Source organism: Rhinichthys klamathensis, unplaced genomic scaffold (assembly GCF_029890125.1).
Source record: "Rhinichthys klamathensis goyatoka isolate OS25496 unplaced genomic scaffold, OSU_Roscu_1.1 h1tg000269l_1, whole genome shotgun sequence".
In the NCBI taxonomy this organism is placed as follows: Eukaryota; Metazoa; Chordata; class Actinopteri; order Cypriniformes; family Leuciscidae; genus Rhinichthys; species Rhinichthys klamathensis.
The window spans coordinates 3,254,670-3,278,644 of NW_026606789.1; the positions used below are offsets into that span (position 1 = coordinate 3,254,670).

The 23,975-nt window shown below is 36.7% G+C and overlaps 3 protein-coding genes and 2 pseudogenes across 3 annotated transcripts; 4 read left to right on the forward strand and 1 right to left on the reverse strand.

The window, feature by feature from the left end:
* Positions 1 to 5,417: 5,417 nt before the first annotated feature.
* On the forward strand, positions 5,418 to 6,397 carry LOC130102141 (transcription factor HES-5-like). The gene is made up of 2 exons (XM_056268051.1): positions 5,418 to 5,660; positions 5,775 to 6,397. The coding sequence occupies exons 1-2, from the start codon at positions 5,430 to 5,432 to the stop codon at positions 6,165 to 6,167; spliced, it is 624 nt and encodes a 207-aa protein (XP_056124026.1). The 5' UTR covers positions 5,418 to 5,429; the 3' UTR covers positions 6,168 to 6,397.
* Positions 6,398 to 9,087: 2,690 nt separating this feature from the next.
* LOC130102107 (transcription factor HES-5-like) lies at positions 9,088 to 12,254 on the reverse strand (annotated as a pseudogene).
* A 222-nt stretch (positions 12,255 to 12,476) lies between these two features.
* LOC130102140 (transcription factor HES-5-like) lies at positions 12,477 to 14,109 on the forward strand. The gene is made up of 2 exons (XM_056268050.1): positions 12,477 to 12,743; positions 12,858 to 14,109. The coding sequence occupies exons 1-2, from the start codon at positions 12,513 to 12,515 to the stop codon at positions 13,248 to 13,250; spliced, it is 624 nt and encodes a 207-aa protein (XP_056124025.1). The 5' UTR covers positions 12,477 to 12,512; the 3' UTR covers positions 13,251 to 14,109.
* A 3,266-nt stretch (positions 14,110 to 17,375) lies between these two features.
* On the forward strand, positions 17,376 to 18,446 carry LOC130102152 (transcription factor HES-5-like; annotated as a pseudogene).
* A 3,807-nt stretch (positions 18,447 to 22,253) lies between these two features.
* On the forward strand, positions 22,254 to 23,385 carry her12 (hairy-related 12). Its single transcript, XM_056268059.1, has 2 exons — positions 22,254 to 22,409; positions 22,508 to 23,385. The coding sequence occupies exons 1-2, from the start codon at positions 22,341 to 22,343 to the stop codon at positions 22,883 to 22,885; spliced, it is 447 nt and encodes a 148-aa protein (XP_056124034.1). The 5' UTR covers positions 22,254 to 22,340; the 3' UTR covers positions 22,886 to 23,385.
* The last annotated feature ends 590 nt before the right edge of the window (positions 23,386 to 23,975 follow it).

Here is a 23,975-nt window from a genome sequence, read left to right on the forward strand (position 1 = left end):
AACTGTCAGTCAGGTTGCTCACGTCACAACTACGTCTTCAAGCTCAGTGTGAGCCTGCGCAGTGCGCTTGGCAATCAGGAAGTGAGTGCTTCTATTTGACTTCACTTTTCTCCGTTAAAGTCTATGGGGTCGCTGTGTCCATTTCTTTTACTGTCTATGATAGTGTCCCATCACAAGGCTACACAGACCACAGGGTGAGCACCCCCTGCTGGCCGCACTAACACCTCTTCCAGCAGCAACCTGGTTTTCCCAGGAGGTCTCCCATCCAGGTACTAGTCTCAGCCTCAGACGTCACGCCCACGGAACGTTGGCTAAACGTCTGATGCATATGGTACACTTAACTGGAAACACTTCAGGAATGTCGAAGTCGTCATCTGATTGGTTGAATTTTATCGGATTTCCGGGGGGCGCGAGTGTCGCGTTTATTTTCGGTCCCCCGGGAAACAAAGCGCAGACGTGTGATTGCGGAAGAAAAACTGTTGTGTTTACATGAGTGACAATGAGCATTTATCAAGATCAGCTAAACATAGGATTCTCAAAAGTATGCGAGGTTCACGGCATAGACTCTTGAAGTTTTCTTCTCCTTCTTTGATTTTCTATGCTGACTGACTTGTTGCACGCCGGTCTGTTGTTGTGGGGACATTTCCACGCCCCGAAACGTGACGCTGAACGAAACGAACTGTAATTGGTTGTTTTACATGTCGGTCAAACGGCCTTATGGGCGGGCCTTGGCCAACGAAAGCTGCTATGAATTCCAGACCTTCAGCCGTCAGTCTGAAGGTCTGGCTACGCGAGACTATCCAGGTACTAACCAGGCTCAACCCTGCTTAGCTTCAGTGGGCAACAGGGTGATATGGCTGCTGGCCGTAACATGTGAGGGGCACATTGTAACATGACCACAAGACAGCATAAATTGTTATCTGAGCTAATCAAAAAAATAAGACAAACTGAAATATTTTGTCAATAAAATACAACTATTAATTTTTCCAAATACAGTTTTTAATAATTTTTTACATTTTTTAATAATTAAAAAAGTAATTTTTGAGTTTGACAACAAACACACTACAAAATACAGCTATACAGCATAGTTCAAAACATGCTAATAATGAATATTAGTCTTTTTTCTCAAGTCTTTTCTCTCTTCTCTTTTTTCTCATGCTTCTCAATAGAATTAATAAAAGTATAGAATAGAATAGCATGGTTCTAACAGGGGCACGTTGTAACAAGGTGTTACAACATGCCCCACCTGTGCAACTGGGATTTAAATAGTGTCTCTGTTGCCCCCTAATATCAGATTTGTCTAATTTTAAATAGCTAAACACAACAAAAAAAAAAACAGAGATGAAAAATCTACTTAAGTAAGACATTTACTTTTTCTATGGTTAAATAAATGTTCAGTGATATCTTCCAAAGATATTTTAATTTTGGAAAGTTTTAAAGCATGTGTGTTACAACTAGCCCCGTGTTACGCTGGGCCCGCTCACCTCTATTTCACAACTGTTTTTACGATAGAAAAATATTCAACGAAAGACAGTAGCCTAATATCCATAGCCTTGATATAAATGATATGACATGCTCTGATCCCCAAACTTTAAGCTCAATATATTGTCATTGTAGTGACTCTTGGGGACCTCAAGAGAGCAGTACAGAACAGCTTATGTCCTGCTACTGGAGGCCTAGTTTTGACACAGTGGGAGACTGAACCCACACAACATGACTACTAAATATGGCAAGTATAACAAGTAGTTGAAAAAAGTAAGTTATATGGAATTGTCAAGTGCACATAACTAATTTTTTTTTAATTATGGATGCAGTTTATTACTTTTTGAGTTAAGTCAAAAAGTGTTAAGTCACTTTTTTTGCAGTGTAGTTCATGTTAATAAATAAAACTATCTAATATTATAATATTATATCTATAAAATAAACTATCTAATATTAACAAATTGAACCTTATTGTAAAGTGTTACCATGTGAAAAATAGTCTAAAATCTGAAAAGGATGCAAGTAATACACATGAAATGGATTTATAGAGAAATATATTTTTATTTTCATTAAGCATAAATGTGTCATTAAATCATCTTTTTTAAATTTGATTACTCTTTAGTAATCAAGACTGCATAAACAGCATACAAAACATTCCTTTTAATTAAGGAATATAGTTTTAGTTTATCATTCATCAATTCTGAATGTACATTTTTCTCTTTATATTGCATCAAAGCAATTACCTCCAATTGTTGATATACAACAAATCTCAACATAAGATCCATTTCTGGACCAATAAAAAATTCTCCTCAGCGTTCATTTTGATTTAAATTTAGTCTTTACAAAAGACTTTTCTGCATTATTATGATGCTGGGGAAAAAATAAAATAAAATAAGATAGGTGAATAATGCTTCCATTTCAAGTAGACAGTTCAGTTCAACACTTCTGGCAGACCAAGATTTGGCAAATGCAGATCCATCTCTTTCATGGCACTGGTTCTTGTCACTGAATACACAGAGGAGCCACATCTTCTGCTGAGTCTGGGAATAAGCGAAGTGTCTCCCTCGAATACTTGGAGTATCCATTGTGGAAGAGCAAGGTCTTCTTTGGGGTGAAGAAAGAGAGTGTTTTTTCCCAAAGGTCAGTGGGAGAGACACCGTTGTGCATCCGCTGCCCCAGAACACCCATCATCTGCTCTACCCCATCTGAGCATTTCCTCTCCAGACTCATCATTTTACACCTGGAAGACAAGGAAACATTTACATGAGATACATTCAGTCTAGAAACTTGATTATAACCGTCACAGACGTTTATTAATAACATCATATCATGACTCATGGCTGTTTACTTACGTTTTCTGCAAATCTCTCATGGTGAAGGACTGTCGTTTCTGAACGTTCAATGTCGAGATGTGATATGCATTGACTTTTCTCTTTCCACTGGCTTGAATTTATACACAGCCTGGCTGAATTTAATGAGATGTAAGTTCTCACACTTTTTAACCAATCAGGAAACTGCAGTTTGACAATAGTGCAAGGGCGGATTGTTTAAATAAATAATGCAAAGGCCCTGAGAACCAAATGAGCAGGTGGGAGGGAACTCTTGTTTTATTTAGTCTGTCAGTCAAGGACTGAGATATTGCTAAAAGAGCAGCATTGAGACTCTGAATTAGCATTGACCTCATTCATGTTGTCAGCCAATAATATGTGGTGGGAATGTGCACTGAAACATCTGTCCAAAAGCAAAACTCAGCCTAAAATTTGATAGCAAAAAGATGAATGTTGTTTAGACATTTAACATCAACTTATTTATTTATTGCACACATTAAACATCAATTTATTTCTAATTTATTTATTATTTAATATTCATACTTAAATATTTAATATACAATGATTTTTTTATAGCTTTAAAACAAGTGAAACTCAACTTAAAAGTTGATAAGAAAGAAATTAGTGTTTAGATATTACCTATTTAAATATATATATATTTTTTTATTTATTAAATACACATCAAACATTTTTTCTCCTTTATTTATTTAATATATATATTTATGATGGATTATATTGCTCATAGGTCTAAAACAAGCAAAACTCAGCATAACAGGTGCTAAAAAAGATTAATGTGATATTTAACATGTAATTATTTATTTATTGTGCACATTAAACATCAATTTATTCCTTATTAATATTTATTTATATACATTTTTTAAAATTCAAAATGACAATTTTTTGTTCATATATCTAAAACAAGCGGAACTCAGCTTAAAAGTTGATATGAAAGAGATTAAAGTTTATATTTATGATCAATTTATCTCTATATATTATTTATTTATGTATATTTATATGTATTACACATTAAACATAAATATATACCTATTTTATTTATTATTTAATATTCATATTTAAGAATAAAAATATGTAATCAATATAAAAGTATGGATTTTTTGTTCATAACTCTAAATAAATGAAACACAGCTTAAAAGTTAATACCAAGGAGATTAATGTTCATATTTATTTATTTACATATTTATTTATTTATAAAATACACATTAAACATAAATATATTCCTAGTTTATTTATTTATTAATAGATATTTATTTGTATGAATATTTATCAAATATGAATGATTATTTTGCTCATAGCTCTAAAACAAGCAGGTGATAACAAAGAGAATAATATGTATAAATTGTACATATATATATTTTTTTTAATATACATATTTGTTTATTTAATTTACAGTCTCATTAAACAGGAATTCCTATTTTTATTTATTTATTATTTAACATACCTATTTATTTATATAAATATTTATTAAATATACAACGATGGGTTATTTTGCTTGTTTGTTTTAAAAGCATGAAAGAGTTATAAATATAATTGCATATGCGATTCATTTCTACATTACGATACATTTTTGTCTAAAAATGTGTTCGAATGAGCAAATGATGTTCCAGCACAGACTAGAGCTGGGACGCTGTTGTTTAAGGCTGGTAATTGAATGATGCCTCCAGATGGCGAGCCTGTCTGCCTGGGGGTGCTGTGAGAACAGCGCTGGGTCACTCTGACATTGTGTAATGAGCCACGCTTTCTTTTATCAGTCGGATCAGCGTCATTATTGAATAAGTGTGGGAAGCCGTGGTGCACCAGCGCTCCCAGGTTCTCACTGAGAGTGGAGTGTGAGATAGTCGTCCAGCAGAAAGCAGACAGCAGGCCAGACAGCTGTAAGTGTCTTAAGTATGTGTGAGGAGAGTGTGCCAACTGCCAAGACAGAAGTGTGCTGCTCAGACCTCATAGAGCTGGGAGGGAAACTGCACACACTTCATTTGCTCTTTACTTTGCAAACCAATATACAAACTTTCTCTGAAAGCAGATTAAAGGATCCTGCAAAAGCAGTGGAAATCAATTCCTATAGGCCTATGTATAAGTAGCCTATGTGTATATCTATATAGCCTATGTAAATATATATGCTGGGTTGTTTCAACCAAAATTTGGGTCAAATAAGGACAAAACCCAGCCATTGGGTAACATTTTTAAATGAAAAATTTTAGCCCAACAATTGGGTTAGTCCATATTTGACCCAACTTTGGGTTAAAACAACCCTGCATTTTGTTTATTTGTTGTTTTTATGCAGGATATGTCATATAAAAATACAATTATATATACTGTGTGTGTGTGTGTGTGTGTGTGGTATCATTTTCCTCTGAATATTTTGGAAAACATACTGTATGAACCATGTGGCTCATGTCTAACTCTCAAGAGACAACAGGACAACAAACTGTTCTTTAAAGACCAAAGCGACTTGCAGTCACTTAGATCACTTTACGAGGTCACAAATTTCCCACATTCACAGCCGACTAGCTGAATCAGTCTTCATCCTTCTGAAAACCCCCTCCACCTGCTCCCCAGAGCTGTGCTCATTGTTTTGGAGCAATAAGGGCCTCAGTCGCCATGTGTCAGCCTGAACGCTCCCATTGGCTGCAGACTGTGAGAACCTCCAGCAAACTCCAGACTCACACATTCATATGGAGATTTGGGAGTATAAATGGAGGAGCGAGGAGAGGGAGTTCAGCACAGCTCAGGTCTGATCCTAACAGAGATCTGAACACAAGACACACAGCCATGGCTCCTACAATCACTGGATCAATCATCAGCAGAGAACAACTTCCAATCACAAACAAGGTAAACATTCAACATTTCACACCTGACTCCACTAAATCATGTATTCTTATGAAATGTGAACTATATGACTGATGGATGAGTGTTTCTAAATGCACGTTCTTAATGTTTCCTCAGCTGAGAAAGCCAATAGTGGAGAAGATCCGCAGAGAACGTATCAACGGCAGCATTGAGAAGCTCAAGTCTCTTCTGGGTCAAGAGTTCCTAAAGCAACAGCCCGACTCCAGACAGGAGAAAGCTGATATCCTGGAGATGACGCTTGATTTCTTGAGACGCTCCCAGGATCCCTCAGGCTGCTCTAATGCAGCTCATGACGGACACTCCAGATGTGTGCAGGAGGCCGTCAACTTCCTGTCTCAGTGTCCAGTGCAGACTCAGTCCCACAGAAGACTTCTGAAGCACTTCCTGCACATGCAGCCGTCCACAGAGAACAACACTCATCAGCTCCATTCACCAGACGCAAAGAGCAGCAGCAAAGAGGAAACTCTGGCGCTCTGGAGACCCTGGTAGAGACACCAGGACCGTATGATTTATCAGACAGAATTCATAATGCCAGTCTGAGATTGGCATGGACTGTAATTCTAATGTAGGAATTGATTTCCGCCTCTGCAGCTTCTGCAGGATCTTTAATCTGCTTTCAGAGAAAGTGGCTGTTTTATTGAAACTGTGTGACCAGTAATATTTGATCAGAATGTACAGAATCATTTGCTGTGTAAAATGATTATTATATTCCTGAAAAATAAGATGGTCACAGTATTGTGAAAGTCTGATTCAGACGTTTGAACTCTTGTAGGTCTTTCACCCATATTGGGTTTATTCTCTCTTGCATCTAAAGGATGACGACACTGCTTTCATTGACTGAAAGCTTTTGATTTACATTTCAATTGTTTGAAATACATCTAATGCTTCTCTTGTTATATGAGAAAAATTTCTTCATTTGAAAGATTTTATTGTGTGTTGTAAGCACAAATGATTGTTTTTAATGTTTGCATGTGTTTACATGAATGAAACATTTCCCCTGTAAAGGGCAGTTGCATATTGTCACTGTTAGTGATTGACTTTATTCTTTACTTTCAAAGTCAAGTTCTTGCCTTCTCTGAAGGTGTCTTCTGTGCATTACTTCATATTGAAGTTCAACTTGAAAATAAATTTGAAGAATATAATCTGTACAATATGTTTTGAATGTTTTCTTCGTCAATCAAATTAACCAAATAAATCACAGTACATTTGCACACTATGAAGATGTTTTAATTGATGTTTAATCAGTCTGCACGTCATGGTTATTTGCCATCTATAATAATTACTAATTACTTAAACTTAAAATATAATTGAATTCTTTCATTGAGATCTTCAGCAGTCAAGTTCCTTACAAGTCAAATTAAATCACAGCTCTCAATAAGTTTGAATTATTATAGTTTGATTTTACCCTCTCATTTTTACATCTGAAGTAATACATAGACATACACATAACCTCTTATCTCTGCTTGGAGAAATTCAGGGGCCTATACCATGAAGCCGGTTTAGGTGGCTAGCCCGATATGTTTCAGTTTAGTTTGCGCCAACCCTGGGTTTTAGTGACCATGAAAGTGGTTTGGCTTTTAGCAGTGTTCATCGCCATAGTAACTTACGCTCCACGGCTAACCACATGATCCTTAACCGATCACACATGTACAATTTTAGTTTATCAATTATTATTACGCAGTTTAATTGAATAAATATATAAAGGTAATATAAATACGCTTCAGAATCAATAGATAAAGCTATAAAATGACTACATGTGAGCTTAAATGTTACATTTTCTCTACCTTTATCAAATATAAGCTAACTTCACAACTTTTACTCGCACTGATATAGCAAGACTTTTTCTTTTAGTTGTCCACTTTCATAGACAGCTATTTTCTTCTTGCTGTGTAAATTTGTTTAAATTCTTTATATTTTTCAATCTCGTAATATTCTGCAGAAGAGAGAAGTGAATCACGCTGCTTCTCTCACGAGAAATTAATCGCAGTTTTACTCTTTCTCAGCATGTGATTGGCTGTTCGCTATATGCCACACCTAAACTCAGGATCAAAGCCTGAGTTGACAGAGAAAGTTGATGATCAGCATCATGGTCCCAACAAAGCCTGGTTGGATAGGTTTGGTTTTGTCAACTCGAAACTAATCCTGCAACCCTGAGTTTGTTAAACTACCATCATGGTACAGGCCCCAGGTTAGTTACACTGGGCTTTGAGAGCTCAACATATTAAACATTTATTTTAGACTAGTTAGTGAACTAAAAGGAGGATCTAATTGCAGCAGTTCTCTTTTTATTTGCAAGAACATAAAGAAACGAAACTACCAGGATTAACCACTCAGGTATAATTTAGAACAGAACAACCTGGCATCACACAACAAACAACTGAACAGGACAAAACACAGGGCTTAAAGGGACTTACTTAAAGAAACAAGACACAGCTGACATGACTAACGACTAATACAGCTGAACTGAAACTCCTAATCAAGGTGTCCTCGGCAACTAAGGAGTGGTGGGAAAGAAGGAAGGAAAACAGGAACCAATCAAAATACCAACTGAAAATCCAAACATGAACTGAAACGTGACAGTTGGTACAACAATGTAAATGTTTTTTTCTTTCTTTCAGATTTGTAAATAAAACAAAGATTATTTGATTATACTTTACAAGTAAATGCCATTTCAGTATTTCTATGCAAAAACTCATGCTTAATTCAATGCGTTGTCATTTCATTTGAATTATTTGTGAAATTTACTAGCAACTTGAATGCTAAGTATGACTTGAATTTACAAACTAGACCTGAATAGAGACATTGTGAACTTTCTTATGAATCTGAATTGAAAATGCATAATCTATAAGTATATTTATAGGTATAGATCACCATGAAGTGCAAACTGACTAAACAGCCATTTGATTTTGTGCAAAAGTGCTGTGATTTTTGTTGTGTGTTAATTTGATGGACAAGGAATTCAGTGACAACAACAGATATAGGCAGAACATATATTCAAATTTATTTTCAAGTTGAACTTCAATATGAAGTAATGCACAGAAGACACCTTCAGAGAAGGCAAGAACTTGACTTTGAAAGTAAAGAATAGAAGTCAATTACTAACAGTGATAATATGCAACTGCCCTTTACAGGGGAAATGTCTCATTCATGTAAACACATGCAAACATTAAAAACAATCATTTGTGCTTACAACACACAATAAAATCTTTCAAATGAAGAAATTTTTCTCATATAACAAGAGAAGCATTAGATGTATTTCAAACAATTGAAATGTAAATCAAAAGCTTTCAGTCAATGAAAGCAGTGTCGTCATTCTTTAGATGCAAGATAGAATAAACCCAATATGGGTGAAAGACCTACAAGAGTTCAAACGTCTGAATCAGACTTTCACAATTCTGTGACCATCTTATTTTTCACGAATATAATAATCATTTTACACAGCAAATGATTCTGTACATTCTGATCAAATATTACTGGTCACACAGTTTCAATAAAACAGCCACTTTCTCTGAAAGCAGATTAAAGATCCTGCAGAAGCTGCAGAGGCGGAAATCAATTCCTACATTAGAATTACAGCCCATGCCAATCTCAGACTGGCATTATGAATTCTGTCTGATAAATCATACGGTCCTGGTGTCTCTACCAGGGTCTCCAGAGCGCCAGAGTTTCCTCTTTGCTGCTGCTCTTTGCGTCTGGTGAATGGAGCTGATGAGTGTTGTTCTCTGTGGACGGCTGCATGTGCAGGAAGTGCTTCAGAAGTCTTCTGTGGGACTGAGTCTGCACTGGACACTGAGACAGGAAGTTGACGGCCTCCTGCACACATCTGGAGTGTCCGTCATGAGCTGCATTAGAGCAGCCTGAGGGATCCTGGGAGCGTCTCAAGAAATCAAGCGTCATCTCCAGGATATCAGCTTTCTCCTGTCTGGAGTCGGGCTGTTGCTTTAGGAACTCTTGACCCAGAAGAGACTTGAGCTTCTCAATGCTGCCGTTGATACGTTCTCTGCGGATCTTCTCCACTATTGGCTTTCTCAGCTGAGGAAACATTAAGAACGTGCATTTAGAAACACTCATGCATCAGTCATATAGTTCACATTTCATAAGAATACATGATTTAGTGGAGTCAGGTGTGAAATGTTGAATGTTTACCTTGTTTGTGAGTGGAAGTTGTTCTCTGCTGATGATTGATCCAGTGATTGTAGGAGCCATGGCTGTGTGTCTTGTGTTCAGTTCTCTGTTAGGATCAGACCTGAGCTGTGCTGAACTCCCTCTCCTCGCTCCTCCATTTATACTCCCAAATCTCCATATGAATGTGTGAGTCTGGAGTTTGCTGGAGGTTCTCACAGTCCGCAGCCAATGGGAGCGTTCGAAAGACTCAATGGGGCAGAGGGCCGCCACATGCTCAGTGAGGCATTTATTGTACAGGAAACAATGAACTTCTCTGACAGGCAGGTGGAGAGGGATGTATTACAGGGAGGAAGTTTGTGAGAAAGTGGAAACCCCTTTTGAAGCTTAATCTGATGCTTAGAAACCTGTAAAAGAACATGCGCCATTCTTAATAAACACACGTCTGATACCACTAGAAAATGCTTTTATTTAGCTTTTTAATTAAACAGATTTCTATTAATTCCAAATTATTTGGATGATGAGCAATAATGAGCAATTTGTTTATTTGATTAGTAACCTATTAATCGCAGAATCAATATTTTTTAACTCTTTTGGTTATTTTATTTTTAAACAATGTTTTTAAAAAAAAAATCTAAAATGTTTTGTTTGTTTGCATGTATAGTTGGAAAATATCCAAGATACCTCATTGGTTTCAGATGCCATAATTCTCCTATAATACCTGACTAATAAAGTTCAAGTATTCAAGGCAAGGCAAGGCAAGTTTATTTATAGCATTTCATATATGGCAATTCAAAGTGCTTTCAAATTCAAACAGTTATTCAAAAGCTTTACATAGAAAGGAATTATAATAATCACTATAGCAATTCATAGAGCTTTGCATAGAAAATAGACACAAATTAATAGCAGGGGGAATTAAAGCAGTTATAAAAGGAATTTAAAGGAGATTAATGATACAATTGTAAAAATGAATTAGAGTAAAATTAATTAAAATAGTAAAAAGATGATACATAGAATAAACTTCTCATCTGGCAAAACACCGGTGTATCTTATTTTGACTCTGAGATTTCAGTAGTACCGTGGATTATCTGAGCCCACCAGATTAGTGATCTGTACCAATCCAGACCAGTAATCTCACCACAGTGTTCCCTTGACCGTCATGAGTCAATCCCTCTCAAACTCCACTACAGGATTTAGTGCAAAACACCGGTTCATCATATCAATCAGTGCCATTTGAGTTCAGTTAAGAATCAAACGGAGAATGCAGAAATAAAATCTAGTGTAATCAGTCGGACGCAGAGTACTCATTCAATAAATGCACAGCTAAACAGATGTGTTTTGAGTCTGGATTTGAATGTGACTACTGTAGGAGCACATCTGATCTCCTCTGGAAGCTGGTTCCAGCTGCGGCTGGCATAATAGCTAAAAGCAGACTCTCCGTGCTTAGAGTGAACCCTTGGTATTTCTAGCTGATGTGATCCTAATGATCTGAGTGATCTGTTAGGTTTATATTCAGTGAGCATATCTGCAATGTATTGAGGTCCTAGGCCATTGAATGATTTATATACTAGTAATAATAGTTTAAAATCAATCCTAAATGTAACTGGGAGCCAGTGTAAAGAAGACCTGAGGACTGGTGTGATATGTTCATATTTTCTGGTCCTGCTCAGAATCCTGGCAGCAGCGTTCTGTATGAGCTGCAACTGTCTTATGGTCTTTTTAGGAAGGCCAGTGAGGAGTCCATTACAATAACCCACCCTGCTGGTGATGAAGGCATGCACAAGTTTCTCTTAGTCTCGTCTGGAAACAAAGCATCTAATTCTTGCAATATTTTTGAGATGATAGTATGCTGATTTAGTTATTGTTTTGAAAAAGTTATTAGTTATTCTTTTAGTTAATTGTTTTGTTTAGTTATTCAAAAAGCATGTAGAATATTTTGCTCAATAGCTTCTGGTTTAATCAACCATATTAAAATTTTGTAACATGACAGTTAATCAGCCTTTTAAAAAATCCTTCAGATGTCCAGAAAAAAAGGAGGAAAAAAAAACAGGACAGCAATTTGATAGTAAGAGGTTGGCAGTTCAGATGTCCTGTATCACAATGAAGTCTTGAAGGTGATGTAGTGCAGGACTGGGACTGCGCTTTCCACAACTTTCCCACACTCTGTCCATTCATTAGAGATGAATAGAAGTGTGCCTTACTGCAGGCAATTAGGCATGTTGTCAAGGGGCTCTATAGAAACCTCACAGGCGTGTTTATGACACCGTCCCTAATTGAGACGGGCATTTGTTTGCTTGTTTGTCCTACTAAAGAATTAAAGTGTAAAACTATAATTTTCCAAATATATTTGTCATTGTATAATTAAAGAAAACACTATTTTATTTAATAGTTGCTTATGTATTGGCTGGAGTATGAATTTCAAAATTTCTGTTTCATACCCTTTATATTGGACATTTTGAATCTCTATTATGAGTTATGTTTAATATTTATCTAAATTATTCTAAAATAAGGTAGAAATATATTCCTAGAGTGTGAGATTGTTTTGAGCTCATTTTTTCAATGTAGATCTTTTATATAAACAGCACGTGCTTTTGTGAGCAATTAATCCTAATGTGAGCAACAAGGCTGCACTTTCTCTCACACTGTCCCACCCCTCCACCTGCTCCCCAGAGCTGTGCTCATTGTTTTGGAGCAATAAGGGCCTCAGTCGCCATGTGTCAGCCTGAACGCTCCCATTGGCTGCAGACTGTGAGAACCTCCAGCAAACTCCAGACTCACACATTCATATGGAGATTTGGGAGTATAAATGGAGGAGCGAGGAGAGGGAGTTCAGCACAGCTCAGGTCTGATCCTAACAGAGATCTGAACACAAGACGCACAGCCATGGCTCCTACAATCACTGGATCAATCATCAGCAGAGAACAACTTCCACTCACAAACAAGGTAAACATTCAACATTTCACACCTGACTCCACTAAATCATGTATTCTTATGAAATGTGAACTATATGACTGATGGATGAGTGTTTCTAAATGCACGTTCTTAATGTTTCCTCAGCTGAGAAAGCCAATAGTGGAGAAGATCCGCAGAGAACGTATCAACGGCAGCATTGAGAAGCTCAAGTCTCTTCTGGGTCAAGAGTTCCTAAAGCAACAGCCCGACTCCAGACAGGAGAAAGCTGATATCCTGGAGATGACGCTTGATTTCTTGAGACGCTCCCAGGATCCCTCAGGCTGCTCTAATGCAGCTCATGACGGACACTCCAGATGTGTGCAGGAGGCCGTCAACTTCCTGTCTCAGTGTCCAGTGCAGACTCAGTCCCACAGAAGACTTCTGAAGCACTTCCTGCACATGCAGCCGTCCACAGAGAACAACACTCATCAGCTCCATTCACCAGACGCAAAGAGCAGCAGCAAAGAGGAAACTCTGGCGCTCTGGAGACCCTGGTAGAGACACCAGGACCGTATGATTTATCAGACAGAATTCATAATGCCAGTCTGAGATTGGCATGGGCTGTAATTCTAATGTAGGAATTGATTTCCGCCTCTGCAGCTTCTGCAGGATCTTTAATCTGCTTTCAGAGAAAGTGGCTGTTTTATTGAAACTGTGTGACCAGTAATATTTGATCAGAATGTACAGAATCATTTGCTGTGTAAAATGATTATTATATTCGTGAAAAATAAGATGGTCACAGAATTGTGAAAGTCTGATTCAGACGTTTGAACTCTTGTAGGTCTTTCACCCATATTGGGTTTATTCTCTCTTGCATCTAAAGGATGACGACACTGCTTTCATTGACTGAAAGCTTTTGATTTACATTTCAATTGTTTGAAATACATCTAATGCTTCTCTTGTTACATGAGAAATATTTCTTCATTTGAAAGATTTTATTGTGTGTTGTAAGCACAAATGATTGTTTTTAATGTTTGCATGTGTTTACATGAATGAGACATTTCCTCTGTAAAGGGCAGTTGCATATTGTCACTGTTAGTGATTGACTTCTATTCTTTACTTTCAAAGTCAAGTTCTTGCCTTCTCTGAAGGTATCTTGCATTGCACCTTGCACTGTCTTTGATTACTAATTGAATTTTAAATGTCTGTGACATTGTTCATTTCTTCCTTATTCAAGGGAAGTACAAACATTATACTATGAGTTCTTCACAATTGTGAAAAGATGCATGTACCTAATATGTTACTGCTTTATTACTTTAAGGCATGGATGTCCTTCACAGCTGAAGCAAATGTTCATTGTCAGATTTGCTCGCGTGAAGAACAGTAATCATATTGCTTATGACAAAATAAATTGTACAATCAATGTTCTTGTCTAGTGTTCTGTTTAATATAACTCTATACATCATACATATTTTTAATATTAAGTATCTATGAATAGTTTTGTCAAAAACTCAAAATGCATTATTTTATATTTTGTATCAAATTCTCCAAAAGCTTACTGATCAGTATTTCACTGTTGGCAGTCTTTAAATAACTTTGCACTCCTAAACTTCAGCTAAACCTAGGTTTGACCTGAAATCGGCATTTTGGATGTAGAAGATGATGTGTTGTTAAAATATTATCATAATCTGAAAAAAAATTATATGTTTTTTTCCCATGCAGGTATAGAGTCTTACATAAAAATAAGTTTTTGTGTGATTAGTAACCCAAAATCCATCACAAATCAATTTCCACTGATAAGGAGACAGAAGAGGAGTGTCTCTGAAAGAAGCCCTGACTGATGGGGGTGAAGCTGTACTGAGACTTCATTCCCTGCAGTTTTCCCACACTTTACCCATTCATACAACTCAACAAAAGTATTTCATTGAGAAGAATTCAGCACATGGCCATATGAACTTTAAAATCAGGTCTTAAAATTAGGTAAATAAAACCTCAGATGAAGAACAACAACACGACATATTATTTATTTAACAAAAACTACGCCGAAAAGCCATGTGTGACAAACTAAGTACACCCTAACTGCTTCCATAGGAATTAAGAGAGTAAGTAGCAGTCAGACGCTGCTGATCAAATGCCCTTGATTAACTGATCATCAGGAAGTGTGACCAACTCTATAAAAGCAGAAGTTTAGGTAGTTTGCTGGTCTGGAGCATTTAGGTGTGTGTTAACACAATGACAAGGAGGAAAGACATCAACGATCTTAGAGAAGCAATTGTTGCTGCCATCAATCTGAGAAGGGTTATATAGCTATTTCCAAACAATTTGAAGTCCATCATTTTACAGTGAGGAAGATTATTCACAAATGGAAAACATTCAAGACAACTGCCAATCTTCCCTGAAGTGGACGTCCCAGTAAATTCACCCTAAGGTCAGACAGTGCAATTCTCAGAGAAATCACGCAACACCCAAGAACTACACAGACTCTATAAGCCTCATTAACATGTTAAATGTTATAAGATTAGAAAAAGATGGGATAAGTATGGTATGTTTGGGAGGATTGCCAAGAGAAAGCTTCTTCTCTCTAAAAAGAACATGGCAGCACGGCTTAGGTTTGCAAAGTTGCATCTGAACAAACCTTAAGACTTCTTGAACAATGTCCTTTGGACATAAAAGACCAAAGTGAAGATGTTTGGCCATAATGCACAGCGCCATGTTTGGCGAAAACCGACCACAGGATATCAGCACAAACACCTCATGCCAACTGTCCATCACGCTGGATTTGAGATTTGGGCTTGTTTTGCAGCCACAGGACCTGGGCAACTTGCCGTCTTTGAGTTGACCATGAACTCCTCTGTATACCAAAGTATTCTAATGTGAGGCCATCTGTCCGAGAGCTAAAGCTTGGCCGAAATTGGGTCATGCAACAGGACAATGATCCCAAGCACACTAGCAAATCTACATCAGAATGGCTGAAAAAGACAAGAATCAAGGTCGTTGCACTGGCCCAGTCAAAGTCCAGACCTCAACCTGATTGAAATGTTCTGGCGGGACCTTAAGAGAGCTGTGCATAAACAGATGCCCGCAAACCTCAATGAACTGAAGCAACGTTGTAAAAAATAGCGGGCCAAAATTCCTCCTGAATGATGGGAGAGACTGAGACTGTCATACAGAAAATTACTACAAGTTATTGCTGCAAAAGGTGGTTCTACAAGCAATTGAATCATAATGTGTAGTACTCAGTTTGGCTTTTCCATTTTGCCTTTATTTTTGTTAAATAAATGACACGGTGTAATATGTCACGTGCTGTTGTTCATCTGAGGTTGTATTTACCTAATTTTAAAACCTGCTATAGAACAGATTATTTTTTATTATGTTCTGATACGTAAAACCATAAAATTCTAAAGGGTGTCCTTTCTTTTTCACATGACTGTATATAAAACATAGAAAAAGATTGAACTAGATAATGTTTTGTTACATTGAAACTGCCATTTCAAATTATGGTTACCCTATGTAAATTTCAGAGTCATGACTAATACAAAATGCTTTGCAATTCCTGTTATTTGCCTCATAAAAAGCAAAAAAAAAAAAAAAAAGGTGTTTATCCTAATGTTTACTATCAAAAATAGGGTCTGTAAGATTATTTTTTCTTTTTTTTTTATGTTTTTGAAAGTAGTCTCTTATGCTCACCTTTTAATAATAAAAAAAATACAGTAAAATAGAAATATTGTGAAACATTATTACAATTTTAAATAACAGTTTTCTATTTGAATACATTTTAAAATGTAATTTATTCCTGTGATGGCAAAGCTGAATTATCAGCATCATTACACCAGTCTTCTGTATTGATCCTCCAGAAATCATTCTAATATGCTGATTTGGTGCTCAAAAACATTTATTATTATTATCAATGTTGAAAACAGTTGTGCTCCTTAATATTTTCGTGAAAACTGTGGTACTTTTTTTCAGGATTCTTTGATGAATAGAAAGTTCAAAAGAACAGCCTGAAAGAAATGCTTTGTAACAATATAAATGTCTTTACTGTCACTTTTGACCAAATATATTGCATCCTTGCTGAATAAGAGTATTAATTCTTAAAAAAAAATAATCTTACTGACCACAAACTTTTGAATGGTAATTCAAATGGTAATGTACCCTTAAAGCCCCATCAGTAAGGCTCAAGTACCACTTTATTAGCACAAACTAGAAATGTGTTCCTATATTAATTCATAATGGTTGATATTATTTAGCATTATTGTTAATAATATTAGTCACTAATGTTATTAAAGTAAAAAAATAAAACAAGCATTATGTTTTTAAGTTTGAAAGGAACCATAAAAAATCATGAGATTATATATATTAGAGATTATGTGTTATGTTGTTTTATATTATAATATTAATTATTTAGCAATGAAAAATCTAAATCTTTTCAAGTACCCCCAGGAACCTGCCTAAATGCCCCCAGGTATCGACATACATCTGGTTTATATTGAAAAGGGACATCTAAATTACACTAAAAAGATACTCATGGCACACTGGCACGTGCTTTGTCAATAAATGACCCCAATGTCAGACAACAAGCAAAGCTTTAAATGAGGGGTCTCCACTTTCTCACACACTCTCCATCCTCAACACCCATCCCTCCACCTGCTCCCCTGAGAGGTGCTCATTGTTTCCAGAGCAATAAGCATGTAATTTAGCATGTGGCGGCCCTCTGCCCCATTGAGTCTTTCGAACGCTCCCATTGGCTGCAGACTGTGAGAACCTTCAGCAAACTCCAGACTCACACATTCATATGGAGATTTGGGAGTATAAATGGAGGAGCGAGGAGAGGGAGTTCAGCACAGCTCAGGTCTGATCCTAACAGAGATCTGAACACAAGACACACAGCCATGGCTCCTACAATCACTGGATCAATCATCAGCAGAGAACAACTTCCAATCACAAACAAGGTAAACATTCAACATTTCACACCTGACTCCACTAAATCATGTATTCTTATGAAATGTGAACTATATGACTGATGGATGAATGTTTCTAAATGCACGTTCTTAATGTTTCCTCAGCTGAGAAAGCCAATAGTGGAGAAGATCCGCAGAGAACGTATCAACGGCAGCATTGAGAAGCTCAAGTCTCTTCTGGGTCAAGAGTTCCTAAAGCAACAGCCCGACTCCAGACAGGAGAAAGCTGATATCCTGGAGATGACGCTTGATTTCTTGAGACGCTCCCAGGATCCCTCAGGCTGCTCTAATGCAGCTCATGACGGACGCTCCAGATGTGTGCAGGAGGCCGTCAACTTCCTGTCTCAGTGTCCAGTGCAGACTCAGTCCCACAGAAGACTTCTGAAGCACTTCCTGCACATGCAGCCGTCCACAGAGAACAACACTCATCAGCTCCATTCACCAGACGCAAAGAGCAGCAGCAAAGAGGAAACTCTGGCGCTCTGGAGACCCTGGTAGAAGCCATTCTTATGTTTTTAAAAGAAAAACAATGTGAACTCCCACAATTAACTCTGTTGTAAGAGAAAATGTTATTCTATGTCAACCTCTTTCAAGAGAGGATAATTGCTTGTATTCCTACGTCTAGAATTCACTGTATTTTTGCCATTGGCAAATCATGCTTCAAGCTAATTGAATCTGCTATGTTAGCAACTATATATCTCACACTGAGGTGCAATATTTGCATTCTATGAATGTTCCATGTTTCTGAATAGATCTAATTGATCTTGTGATTTATATTAACTGCTTGTTCTTTTTTTTTTTTGAACATTGTATTGTTGGTGTTGTAGATTTTATATAAATCAACTATAACTGACAAATTCTTTTATAAAGATTATTTAGGTAATTGTGTTTTAAACAAGAGTCTAACAATCAAGCACAGTGGTAGTAAAAACACTGTATTTAAAAAAAAATCACTACATGAAGATGCTGGACATAATCTACAATATGTTCTATAAAAACAATAAAAAATTATTTTACATCAAATGTTCTTTGGCAATGTGTTCATTCTTTAATAAAAAAATTGGTAATTTTATTTCATGCCCCTGTTATGCATCTCACATGTGCTAGTAATAATAACAGTAAATTATGCACAATTCCAAGCCCAAAACTCGAACTATATCGTAAGAACATATTACATATTATTACTGAGTAATGTACGCAATATTACTTAGTACTTATTTGTATAATTACACTGTAACAAGGGTACCTTAATAAAGAGTATCCAAAAACATCAGATACTTTGTCACGGGTGTGGGTCGAAGAAGACTCAAAGTCCAAAGGCTCCCATACAAACAATTTACTATATATTTTACTCACAGGTACATACAGGCAGGCAGGATGACAGGCAGGATGACACACACACACTCTAAACACAATCAACAACCGACAAGGACTGACTGAACTGAAGGGAACTAAATACAGAGACTGATGAACATTGATTAGTGAAGACAGGTGCTACAGATGAACTAATAAAGACACTTGACATGAAGACACCAGACAACTGTGACACTTTTACTACAACTACAACTTTTAATGCATTCCAATATCTTTTTAATTGCATCAGTTGGTTTCAATTGTTCATTTGATAATTATGGAATTACAAAAAAGCACTTTGCTTGTTTGCTTTGTTATCCACTCAAGCAACTATTATCTCCTAACCTTAAAATCAATTATCCCATGTCACCAAAAATTGATGTTCAACCTAGACCCAAAATTGGCCTCAATGGGGCGCATCCTGTAGAGATTCACAAATCCAAACTGGTACATTTAAAAGGTAAACTGGACAGATGATTTATAATATTTTTTTTTTAAATGTTACACCTCTCAGATGCTTCTCACTGAACAAGGGGAGTAGACAGTTAAATAGACTTTTAATTTCATTTAAATGACATCAGTGTTTGGAGCATGTCGACTGCCTCAACCACTGACACCCGCCAAGCTAAAGTAAAATATTTACAATAGTTTTTGTGTGTTCTAAAAATGTATGCTTACATTATTTATGTATTTAAATAAATAAATAACCTGAAAAAATGTTGGAAGAATTTCTAGGTTTGAAAATTGTTGCTGAATCCTGGGAAAATCCCCAAAGTCCAGATGGTCTTTCTACGTCTTAGGTCCCCCCTCTAATAAAGAGAGTTCAAACACCGTAACTAATGTTATGTGTAACAAGACACACTTCTTTTGTTCCCTTACTGTGGGCAGTCAATGAACAGACTGTGGGAAAGGAAGACAGGCCTCTCACAAACAACTCATGGGAACCTCAGGGAAAACCCATGCCTTATGTCTTCAGGCCTGCTGCTACAGGTGGTTTAAAACAGAGGAATCATAATATCAAAAGCACTTAATATCCAATTCAACTTAAACATATAGTTATACATCTGATATAGTAGAGAATACTTCAGAAAAAGTATTTTTAAAATTAAATTAGGGTAAAAATGTCATAAGGTTGTGGGTAGGCCTATATTAAGACTTTTTTTTTGCTCAACCACAAGTTTGATTTCCCAAGTTTGATTTCCCAAGTTTGTTTGTGACACTAAAAGTTTGTTTGTGACACACAGTCACTTTGTGACTGACTGTTTGTTTTACAACAAAGATGCAATTAACATTTTCAATGGAGCCATTAGTGAATTGTTTGCACTCCTCAGATTAGAGCACCCAGGTTAGTGGGAATGTCCTCAAACACAAACTCACAGTATTTCAATAGTATATGTGAAAAATACAAGCAAACACAAACACACAGAACACACACACACAATATATATGTAGCATAAACACTAGTCTTTGCTCTCCATCACAATCAAAATAGAGGCGTCACCAGGGTTATTATCGTTGACTAAAAATAAAAACACTAAACCAATAATACAAACAACTTTTTTGTGTCAATTTAAATAAACAATAAAATACAAAAAACTTATTTTATTTCAGCTAGTTGCCAATAGGCAACATTTCTTGTTTTCGATTAGCCTAGTTTAACTATAAGTATAGGCCTACTAAAATAAAGAATTAATAAAAATTAATAAAAACCAAACAGACATTAAAAAACTAATAACAATGACAAACACCTTCTGAAGAAAATGTGAATGCTGTTAAAATATCCTGTCAAATGCAGAGGGCGTTTGTGTGAATTGCTTATGTTTTTCTGAGGGACTTCCAAGCATGTAACGTTATTCAAATAAAATTATATTCACCTGCTCGTTCTCATTCTCACTTCGTTACCACAGTAAAACACTTTACTTACGTGCTGTGTCTTTCCCACAGTTGTGACAATGGTAGGAGTCTCTGTCCTGACCCTTTTGGCGTCTGCTGGTCGTGTGATCGGGGCAGTTAAGAAGCAGCAACAGCAGGAACAGCACAACCTCACTGATCTCAGCACGAGCTCCTGGCGCGTGCTGGCCATGAAATGAAGACAGACACGTAGACATAAAATGAGATGAAGCAAAAAACACTTTTAATCACGTTACAAAACGACCTAGCATTATTTCGCTTCACACAAATAGCAGGTGAGGACTGAGACTGTTTTTAAAAAGAATATTATTCAGATTTTCTCACGCGTGCCTTCGCATCTCACAGCGACATGAGCACTTCCGTGATTTGGCACGTGGACGCGACTGTTCTGTCACCTAACTTGTGGAGCTGACAGTCATGTTGTTAACAGTTATCAAAGGAAAATTCATGGGAACGGGCTCAAATCTGTGTTTCCAGCTGTGTTTCTTGGACCTTTTTGATGTTATGTCGCAGACAGTTTTAACCACGTGCCATTGTCGCAAGTAGGTGTTGGTCACGCTCCTGACCTGAGCTGCGTTTCCCAGAGCATCGTAAAGCCTATTGGCTTCATCAACTTAGCTCACGATATGCTTTTGAGAAACGCTGCCCTGGAAATTTTGCACAAGATAGCCTATCTTACAAAAATAATAGCCTATAATAATGAATGCACTTTGTAGCCTACAACATATTTAGGTTATTTACAACATACAACATATTTAGAAAAATAATTATCAAATAATTTTATCAAGATTTCTTTGTTTTACATTTCTTTGTTTTTCAACACTGGTCAATTTTTGCATTGATTACACAAAGTATGAATTAGATGCACAAACATATCAAATAAGTGTTGTATTTAAGTGCATTAAAATGTATGTGCATACTGAATAGATATACTTTTTCATAACTGAAAAGTTTCTGCTAGAGTTTCCCTTGCAATATCTTTTGGTTACACAAACCTATAAATTAGATGCATGCGCAAGCATCAGTCATGGTTCATCTGATATATTTTATTTTAATCATTTGTTTTCTATATGTGCTTTTGTGAAAGCAAAGTGCATTTGAAAACCTATATTCAAATTTTTTTTATTCTATTTTTCTAATTGGCTGAAGGGCCAAATTCCTTCACTGAACCTTCAAGAATGGCGCCTCTCTGATACCTTGGGAAACATTCCTCCAGTGGAAGTGAGCAGGCATTTAACCATAAAATTAATGTCCTCTATTGTTGTGATGGGCCGGCCCTCTGGTCTCAGAGTGTGGGAACAGTAACACAGCACAGGCCACATGGCTTTGTGATGGTAATGCTGCTGTATAAATACAAGGGGTTCTCCTCAAAGAGGCTCACAAATCGTTTTGCCACAGAAGAAAAGCAAGCTGTTTCAGCACGGGCATGGCACCACATTCAGCTACACTCTCCTCTTTTGACCATCTTCGCTTCAGTGATAAGGACAAAATAAAGGTATGTTCAATTTAAATGCAGTTCTTCTTCCCACAATTTGAATCTGTGTGCACTGCAGTTTGAAAGATGTTCTAACAGGTGTTTCCGTTTGCCTTCAGCCGAGGAAGCCAATTGTTGAAAAGATGCGCAGGGACCGCATCAACAGCAGCATCGACCAGCTCAAAAGTCTTCTGGAGAAGGAGTTCCACAGCCATGACCCCAGCACCAAACTGGAGAAGGCCGATATCCTGGAAATGACGGTCAGCTTTCTCAAACAGCAGTGGCAGCAGCTTCCTCAGAGGGACTATAATGAAGGCTACTCTCACTGCTGGAGGGAGTCTGTCCACTTCCTCACTCTTTATTCCACCGGAGGAGGATCTGGCCGGGAGCTCCAGCACCTCCACAGCGCCCAACGAGCGAGCTCTGCTCCAGCAGCACCCGCGTCCAAACTGCAGCAGCCGGACAGCAGGAGAGGTGGAGTCTGGAGACCCTGGTAGACATGCTGTGTGAACTGTAAACCCTGAGGGACAGTAATATTAACGTCTCTCATCAAAGTAGGAGATATGCATTTCCAAAGTGTATGTTTGTGTTGTCATCATATTGATTGACAAAAACTTTAGATAAACATGTGTTTGTCAGTGGAAGGAGGTGGATTATTTATGTACAGCCTTTTTCTGTATTATAGCTCTTAGAGTGATTTTTACCACATTATTACTTAACTTGTTTTGTTTTTGTATGCATATTTAATTGAGGTTGACTCCAGTGGAGTTTTATGTATCAGACCTTTGAACTGATATTGTACTTAAAAGTTTTTTCAGAGTATATTTCTGTTTGCACTGAGATTTCTGTATTGTTGTTTAGGTAAGGCATGCATGTTGTACCTTTGATAAAGGATCCTGTTCGTTGTCTTGACCAATTTTTTTATTATTATTATTCTTAGCAAATGAGCTCTTACATCAAATATTTTCTGTTAATAAAATTCTACATTTTCAACTAATGGTTTTGGGAGAAGATTGAATCAATGTTTGTATGCTACAGACCCCTGATGTGATCTGTTCAAAGTCAGATTGTATTTAGATCCTGTTTGTTTGTTTTTTGCTCAAGCAACTGGAACAATATGTTTAATCATTTGCTTAAAAAACATCTACTATGGAAAGACAGACTTGAGACTATAAATTAACAAGTTAATTACGTTAACAAATTAGGGATTACAAAAAAACGTAGCAATGGGCAGATCTACTGTAACTAACTGTAGGTAAACTGAGCTAATTGACCATCTCTCAACTTGTGTGAACCATTGATTTTCTGTAAATGTATGTAGTTCTGTCAAATAAGATGTAAGGTCAAATAAGGTGTTCCGGAAGTATATATAATAAAATATAAAAATATCACAACCTTTAAAACATTCACAATTTACAAAGTTTGATTGGAGGGCCAATTTTACCAGATTCGTGTGTGTGTGCGTGTGTGTGTGTGAGGCATACAGAAATTATTTTTATTATTTTGCTGGAATAGTCAAATTTTATATGATATGCATTAATTATGCGTTATGCCTATGCATTACTTTAAAATCTCAAATAACTCTGG